This window comes from Amphibalanus amphitrite, unplaced genomic scaffold (genome assembly GCF_019059575.1).
Source record: "Amphibalanus amphitrite isolate SeventyFive unplaced genomic scaffold, NRLGWU_Aamphi_draft 000366F_arrow, whole genome shotgun sequence".
Classification (NCBI taxonomy): domain Eukaryota; kingdom Metazoa; phylum Arthropoda; class Thecostraca; order Balanomorpha; family Balanidae; genus Amphibalanus; species Amphibalanus amphitrite.
Window position 1 is genome coordinate 592,014 of NW_024881860.1, and position 8,768 is coordinate 600,781.

Genomic DNA, 8,768 nt, shown 5'->3' on the forward strand with positions numbered 1-8,768 from the left:
CGCATGGTTTTGTTGATGTGGATCAAATGTGTTCTGGATTACATAACAATTTGTTGTCGTCAAAGATATGTTATGAAGAAATCTGTTTCAGCTCTATGAACATATTTCTTCATGGCATGTTACATGTTGATTTAACTTGAACGTCAATAAAATAGGTACTTTGATGTTAAAGCATCTGATTTAGGTCTGATAGGCGAGTTCATTTTAACTTTTCCTGAGCAAGTGCGCTGACTGTTGGAAAGATTCGGCTACACTTGTAGCTACCTACTATAAAGGGAATACCGGCCGAATTGGCCAAGTTTGTCATAGACAAGGTTAACTGAAGACGTTGGGCAAGCTATCCTGCACTAGTCTGAAAAATATATTCGTGGAAAGAACGGGAAACGTGCAGATTCAGCAGCGGGCAGGGCGCAGTTCCCTCAACAATCAAGATGGCCTCGTCGGCAACCAGAGATCTCCGTGAGTTAGCCGTCTTCAACAGAAAACCAAGATATTCGGCCTGCCGTAATAAAACACAGTTTGCGGATGGAAAAGTACTTTAGCTGATCAGCATGCATCCAGGCAGAAAAAATAGTTAGCGTGGCAAAAACACGCGACGCTCACTTCATGTAAAATGGGCACTGAACTAAATCAGCCTGGGCAGCGGAACAGACCTCCGATAATAAAAAAAACTTAACCATATAGAGCTGAACCACTCTTGCTGTTCCAATGTCCAGCCGAGTTTCATAATATTTGCCGCTCTTTAACATTAATTACCGATGGGCACTACGGACCGGAAAATTGCACAGTTGGGACATTGCCCAGATTGCATACGTCGAGAATTTGTGTTTCCGTCTTACCATGTCATGCATCGCGCTGCAAAGATGGCGTTTCCGATCAGTAGCTGACTCTTGAATGCAAGCATCTGCTTGCTTTTTCAATTTCCTGCTTTATGTTTATCCTAGGCATAAGAATCGGAATATATTGTCACTGCGACGTTGAAGTTTCCATGCGCCACGGATGTTAAGCAGTGTTACAAGCCAACTCCGCATTGAAGTCTTTGTGTGTTGCGGCACAGCCTGTCTGTCGAAGCCAACACAGCGTTGAAGTCTCGCTGTATTGCGGTGCAGTATGTCTGTCTCTGTATACAGGCCATTGTTTCATTGCAGTCTTTTTGTGTTGCGGTACAGTATCGAGATACATGCTAATGTAGCGTCGCAGTCTCCATATGTTGCGGGGCAGTCAAGGTAAAGTCAAAAGTGGTTAATGTCGGTAGCAAAGTTGCAGTCTCCATGGTTAAATCCGTTTCGAAACTTGACAGCTACCTTCGTTCTAGTGGTAAGTGGTTTGAAGCTATTTATTACGCTAATTGCTGAACTCTGCCGACATGATAGAATATATCGTAGAGTCTTTGACAAATAGGTGTAATGTCTGACGGTCACAATTGATTGTCGGGATAGATAATTATTTTCGTCTGTCGTCTTCGAACCAACAGAGAGCAAGACACCTGACAGGGCAAAGATGGATTTCGCAGGCGTGTGCAAACACATTAGGCAATCCCGGTGACCCAGGACAAAGAGCTCCTCCTCTGGGTGCATCAGGTGGTGACGTCACAGATGAGGCAGAGTGTGGGAGGCAGGTGAGGCAGAGCGTGGGAGGAGAGGTCAGAGGCGGACGACCCCGCCGGATTCCCCGCATCCGATACCATCTCTGGACCAAGCCGGACAAAGGACGGCACACAGTGGCAAGTCAACGGCGCCGCGACAGGCGGGTGACATCATTAAATGACGTCATGCCCACGATAGAGTCGCGGCAGAGTGGTGCAAACTGCAGATGTTGGATCACGCAGGTTCCGTCCAACAAAGCAGACTGTGGGTGACGTTACGATACGGAGCAGCGTCACAATGCCGGGGTCACGTCAGGTTCCGTCTGACAAAGCAGTCTGTGGGGGACGTTACCATACGGAGCAGCGTCACAAAGACCAGGTCACGTCAGGTTGCGTCACAGGGCGGGGCCGCGTCCGGCGAGGTCATTTTGATGACGTTACTGGGGTGTTACACCGACCGGCTCGGCTGGACTGGCCGCCGGACTGGCCAGCGTTATTGGTCCCGGGAAGTCTGAAGCCTCGCCGATACCGAGAGGCGAGCTGAGTTTGTAATGGTACAGCCGATAGTTAGTGGTTCAGAAAAAAAAGCTTGTGCCTGAAAGCACGCTTCGAAGTCATGAAATACAAATTATGAAAAACTATTCTTATTGCTAATAGGCCTAAAAACGCAGAGGAAGCCTCCAACAGCAGCGCTCCACTTTCAGACACATCTCGGAGTGCCCCACCACTGCAGAGCTGTGTCCGAAGTATAGCATCCCAGCGCTGGGTGCCACGGGAGGGAGTGGCCGTCCGTCGTACCCGGGCATCTCGCCGGAGCCGGCCCGTTCACCTTGGAGCTCTGCTCTGTGCTCAGCTCGGCACGGCGCAGCGGCACGATCGGCGCCGGAGCGCCTCCTGGCGGCACGGCGCCGGCCGCGGGCGGGGCCACTTTCACCCGGCACAGCCGCCGACATCGACAGAGTCTGCCGAGAGCACGGAGCGACACCGCGACACACCGATACCGCTGAATGTGCGTGTGCGTGTGAGGGGACCTGAACACAGCTGGACTGGATACAGGTGAGACAGTGTTAGCTCTTGTTGGTGCAGGGAGGGGATAACATGGGGACTTCGGATATATGATGGGGAGAGGAGAAATCCCAACTGACCTTGATTTCTCTCTGCCCGAAAGCGTCCGTGACCTTGCTACACTTTGGTGCGGAGATGGGCACTTCTGGTCCATCGTTTTTAACTAACATATGGTGTTACGATGAGTTAGAATGCATTCTTGAAAATGTTTTTGAAGACAGACGTCTTACCATAGGTTAGTGAAAGCCACGCATCTGGCGGAAGTGAAATTCAAGATAGTTTAATGCGTCGCAGAAAATCAAGTGCGGTAGGTGTCGCTATCGTGGCTAGAGTTTTGCGCCCGCGGGCAGAGACAGGTTTTGCTGCTTGCCACTGTTAGTTGCGCGCATCGAAAACATTAAGTCAGTTGTCAGTTTTGCCTATCTACTTAGATGGAAGATAATATGGTTTGGCCTTTCCTATCTCTGTTCAAGCACAGCTCAACGGCGAACTTTCCCGTCCTGTTTTATCTTCAACTGAACCTCCTTCCTTTAGCAGTCATCAACCATCGATTCTCCAGCCAGTCATGCCGCAGATTCTGCTGATCCCCCATCCCAGCGCTCCCCCGTTCCAAGACATCGTCGTGACGCTGTTGGCCATTCTGTACCGTTTGCCGACCCTCTCCCTCTATCCTTAGCCGACGCCATGCTGTGCCGCTGCCTGGCTGTGCTTGTATGTACCCACTGCTAGTGCTGACCCCCTCCCCGCCTGCCCCCAGCCGTCGCGATGCTGTACCGCTGCCTGACTGGCATGCCCTCCGTTGACTCCCTCCTCCGCCCGCCCTCAGCCGTCGCCATGCTGTACCGCTGCCTGGCCGCGCTGCTGCTGGCGGCGCTGGCCGCGGTACCCACCGCCGCCAAGTGGGAGCCGCCGCCGCCGCGCTTCACGTGTCCGCAGCGCGCCATCCTGCACTACCCGTGCGTGTGCACGGCCGGCGGCGACCTGGGCATCCACCTGCGCTGCGACAACTCCAACCTGGCGCAGCTGTCGGCCGCGCTGCGCAACGTGCGCGTGCCGCTCGACTCGCTGACACTCTCCCGCTGCAGCATCAGCCGGCTGCACGGCAGTCTCTTCCACTCGGTGTCGGCACGATCGCTGCACATCGAGCACACGCCGATACGGACCATCGGCGCCGACACTTTCCTGGGCATCAACAACACGCTGCTCAACCTGACCATGTGGGACACGAGGCTGACAGAGGTGCCCGTGGAGGCGCTCTCCGTGCTGACCAACACGTCTGTTCTGGAGATCGTCGGATCGGACATCACCTACATCCCCGAGGACGCCTTCAAGGATATGGTCAAGCTGACCGACCTGACGCTGAGAAAGTCACAGATCAGCTCCTTCCACCAGAAGGCCTTCGCTGGACTGCGGAGACTGAAGAAAATATCGCTGGCGTATAACAATCTAACTTCGGTGCCGCCAAACGCGTTCAAATTCAATTTACGACTCAACAATCTGGATCTTGCCTACAACAATTTCAACAAGCTCAACTCGAAATTCTTCAGGGACATCCGTCAAATGATTTGGTGCAACATGTCAAATAACGCCATCACGGATATGGGAAGGGCGACCTTCTCAAGGAACGGAGCCCTGGGTTATCTGGACATGAGTCACAACAAAATCCCGAAGATCGACTCAAATGAGTTCAGAACAATGCGCTCCATGCGTCGTTTGTTCTTCAACGACAACAACATTAAACGCATCGGCAGAGGCGCATTCAAAGTACTGAACAAAGTCGGAACCATAGACATCGCACGCAACCACATCAAGAAGATCGATTATCAAATGTTCTGGGAGCTAGAGTACCTCGAGATCCTCAATGCTCAAGAGAATGAGATCACTGAGATTGAAAAGAACACATTTAAGGATTTGTACCTCACCACGGTGAACATTAGCCACAACCAACTGTCTCAGATTGCCGACGACGCCTTCATCAACTGCAACAACATGACGTTCCTGGACCTGAGTCACAACAACCTGACCGAACTGAACGAAAAGGCATTCGACGACAACTCCGACCTCACCGAGCTGCGGCTCGAGTTCAACTACCTGACCAACATGTCCGCCCCGTTCGACAAGTTCAAACTCATCAGGGTCCTCAACATGTCCTACAACAGTATCGTGGAGATCCCGAAGCGGACGTTCCCCGATTTGTACGAGCTGCACACGATCGACGTGAGCCACAACCAGATCGCCAAGATCGGCGGCGGCGTGTTTACGACGCTGTTCTCGCTGCGCCACCTCGACCTCAGCCACAACATGCTGGAGGAGCTGCGGGCCTCCTCGATCGGCACCATGCCCTCACTACTGGACGTCAACCTCAGCCACAACCGGCTGCGCACCACCACCCGCAGCGCGTTCCAGGGCCTCAGCTCGCTCCGGGAGCTCCGGCTCGACCACAACCACCTGGAGAGCGTGGTCGGCATCCCGCAGTCGCTGTCCGTGCTGTACCTGTCCCACAACCGGATCACGTCCATCCGGCCGGGACGCAGCTGGCCCACCATGAACTCTTTGATCGAGCTGGACCTCGACAGCAACCTGCTGGCCGACAACCTGGAGGGCGGGGCGTTCGAGAACCTCCGCACCGTCCGGCTGCTGCACCTGCGCAACAACTCCATGACTCTGCCGCCCTGGCAGGCGCTGTCCGACATGACCACGCTGCAGCACCTATACCTGGACGACAACCGGATCACGACCATGGGTCGCGGCGCGCTCGGCAAGCTGCTGGTGCTGTTCGAGCTGACGATGCGCCGGAACGGACTGCGCGACGTGGCTCAGCGCGCCTTCGAGGGCAACGCGCAGCTCATCAACCTCACCCTGGCCGAGAACGACATCGAGTTCATCCCCAACGAGGCGTTCAAAGGTGAGCCATGCCAATAAAAGAGCATTGAGAGAACGGGCAAGGACAGACATTTGCATCAGGACAATGAGCGTTAAAATGCAGCCCGACTGATGGAACATCGTAAAGCCAATGCATGTCCGCAAAATGTACCAGATTATCGACGCCAACATTGATATAAATTCGCTTCATTTTGGCTACTCATATTTGCTTAAACCTTTTTCAGACCAAATACATTTTTTGTCATCACCAGAATACCAATAAACTCAATATCATATAATACATTTCGATACGTGCATCCATTCCTATCACATCTAAGCCTCGTATAGTTACTGCCGAGCCCAATCACTGACTTCTTATGCCCCGGTGTTTTCCGACAGGTCTGGTGGCTCTGAACAAGATCGACCTGTCCCACAACCGACTGTCGGTGATGAACAACCAGACACACGGCCTGTTCGACGACTGCCTCTCGCTGAGAAAGGTAAGACTGCCTGGTTCGCCGAGCTGGCAGGCAGAGAAGAGAAAAGCTTGCGATGATGTAGTGCTCGCCTATGTGCTAACTGCTAACTATGCCTCGATGCGCTGATGTAAGGATTGCTTTAGCGGGTGCAAGTTTTATCGAGTGTTACTCTTATCCACGCCAAGTCTCGCAACTATTTGGCATGCATTCTCCTAATACAAAATTAGTACGACTTGCTCAGTGTATAATGTATAGCCTGCCATTTATGACTGAAAACCTATCAAAGTGGCCCAATGACCCAACGACACGACACATTTTCGCCGCTGTTGCAGGTGAACTTGTCGCACAACCACGTCTCCCAGATCCACGTGAAGACGTTCCCCTACAGCAAGTGGATCCCCTACCGACTCGAGGAGCTCGACCTCTCCTCCAACAAGCTGGCCGTCATCGGCAGGGACTTCAGCACCGGCCTCAAGGACCTGAAGAAGCTGAACCTAGCCAACAACTCGCTCATCGAGACCAGACAATGTGAGCATACTCTAAGAATTATGTCCGAAGGATATAATTTGAATAATTTTTAGAGGAAAGTAATGAGGCATGATGTGCGTCCGCCCGCTTTTGCCAAATCGAAAGATAATAGTTATTCGCCTCATTTGTTTCATACCAAAACTAAAACCATAGGTAAACCTGAGTTTGTGTCCATAAAATACGTCTAAAGGAACTGAAGACCTTCAATCTTCAATGAATAGAACGGTGTAGAAAACTCGATCTGGGGTTTCTTTTCACACAATGCGCCATCCCGTGACGTCACCACTCACCAGCATACCAACTGTCCGATGTTCCGCAGACGTGCTGGGCAATCTGACCAAGCTGGAGGAGCTGGACCTGTCGCACAACCAGCTGGCCCACTTCCCGGAGAACTCCATCGGACCCAATGTGAGTGGCGGTGTTCATTTACGATCCAAGCACGCATTGGGAGCGGTACATGGCATCAGTGAGTGCCTTCCGGGATAAATTCGGCTATTAAACGGTGATAGGTATTTTCAACCGACATGGTAAGGTTGTATGTTTTGTACTGTAGAAAAAAGCGACATCATGCAATGAAGGAGGAACTTTGGGTGATGATTTGTGAAGAATCGTTATGAATTATTGGTAATTCGCCGGGGTTGCCAACATATGTTTACATTTTCTATGTAAGCAACTATTCCGTAGTGTAGATCGCCCAACAATTCCTTCGCGCCTGCAGCCCAAGATGCTGAAGCTGAAGCTGAACGACAACTTCCTGATCACGCTGCCGGTGGAGGCGATGTCGGAGATGGTGAACCTGACGCTGCTGGACGTCTCCAACAACCGGGTGCGCCGCTTCTACGACCAGCTGATGCCCTGGATCGAGAACGGAACGCAGGTCCTCTACCAAGGTAAACGAACGCCAGAATGGCAGTCAACTGTTCCACCATGGAGCGCCGGAGCCATCAGTCTTTCAGTATACTAATGAGAAAACTGAGCAGACAGAATTGTCCGCTTCATCTATGCGAGTGCAGTCATGCTACATCATCCCGACGTCATGTACCGTGTCCGTCACATTCTAACGTGTTCCAGTGTGTTCCTCACCAAGGTAACAGCGCTAACAAGGTTTACCACACCTCCCGAAATTACCTGCGCATTCCCTAACTACCCCTTCTTCAGCTAACCAGCTCGTTACAAAATTATCCCGTCCATCCTATCGCGCAGGTAACCAGCTGCGGTGCGACTGCGCGCTGCGCCGCCTCCGCTCCTGGATGGACGACCGGACGGCCGAGCCCGACTCACCGTGGGCCTCTGTCGCTTGCGAGACGCCGGCCGAGATGCGCGGTCAGATCGTCACCGAGCTGGACGTGGCGGCTCTGACCTGCATCGGACCCGAACAGGACGCCAGCGTGTACCAGGAGAAACCGGACATCGTGTTCCGCAGCGTGGACGGGTGAGAGATCGACTGTCGACAGGGAACGGGAATGGGTGTGAGACGGGGTGAGCGACATACAGCGAAGAAGAAATACGAGTATGTGCAGGAGCAGTTGTTGAAGATCAATGGGCTGAATCTTAGCCGGGATAGTAAATTATAAATTGTTATATTGCAAAAGTGTTTTCACTTACTAAACTTCTCAGAAAGGAACATGTCGTCGCTACGTCCCTCCAAACGGCTCGCCTCTCAAGCCCGTCATCTCACAACCCTTACGTTCCACCGACAGGGAGGAGGACGGTGCGCTGCGGCTCTCATGGTACGTCAACACCCGCGAGGACGTCGGCGACTTCGTCATCCTGGCGCGGGCGCTGAACGAGACGCGTCCGAGCGCCACCGAGGCGGTATCCTACACGGAGCGCACAGCGCGCCTGGCGCCGCTGCTCGCCGGCCAAAAGTACCTGGTGTGTGTGCGCGCGCTGACCTCCGGCGGCGAGCTGAGGCCCCACAGGGACGGTCAGTGTCGCACCGTGTCACCGGCGGCACCAGTGGCCGCCGCACCCCCGCTCCTGGTGCTGGTGATAGTGGCACTGGTGTCACTACGGCTGGTGGACCAGTGAGGGGAAAGCGACGGAGGAGGGTCGCGGCCCTGTCTCATGCAGAGGATCGGTGGAAGTCAAATACCGATCGGCGAACGCAGGTATCGGGGAGCGGAGCTTGCTCGGCGACAGAGGACGATGATGGAGATGCATCTAGTCCAAAGATGGATATGAAGATGTGGTCGACATTACATTACAGCGATGATCAAGCGAACATGATCCCTGAATGATCCGCACAA

The 8,768-nt window shown here is 53.1% G+C and overlaps 1 protein-coding gene across 1 annotated transcript; it reads left to right on the forward strand.

Moving 5' to 3' along the window:
* Positions 1–2,438: 2,438 nt before the first annotated feature.
* Positions 2,439–8,768, forward strand: LOC122389630 (insulin-like growth factor-binding protein complex acid labile subunit). Its single transcript, XM_043381832.1, has 8 exons — positions 2,439–2,641; positions 3,477–5,555; positions 5,912–6,012; positions 6,324–6,519; positions 6,839–6,927; positions 7,238–7,409; positions 7,723–7,951; positions 8,220–8,768. Exons 2-8 carry the CDS (start codon positions 3,485–3,487, stop codon positions 8,548–8,550), a joined length of 3,189 nt encoding a protein of 1,062 aa, XP_043237767.1. The 5' UTR covers positions 2,439–2,641; positions 3,477–3,484; the 3' UTR covers positions 8,551–8,768.

Coding starts and splice junctions, on each gene's coding strand:
- LOC122389630 (XM_043381832.1), top strand. CDS start 3,485: ATGCTGTACCGCTGCCTGGCCGCGCTGCTGCTGGCGGCGCTGGCCGCG. Junction 5,556..5,911: donor CCCCAACGAGGCGTTCAAAG/GTGAGCCATGCC, acceptor GTTTTCCGACAG/GTCTGGTGGCTCTGAACAAG. Junction 6,013..6,323: donor ACTGCCTCTCGCTGAGAAAG/GTAAGACTGCCT, acceptor CCGCTGTTGCAG/GTGAACTTGTCGCACAACCA.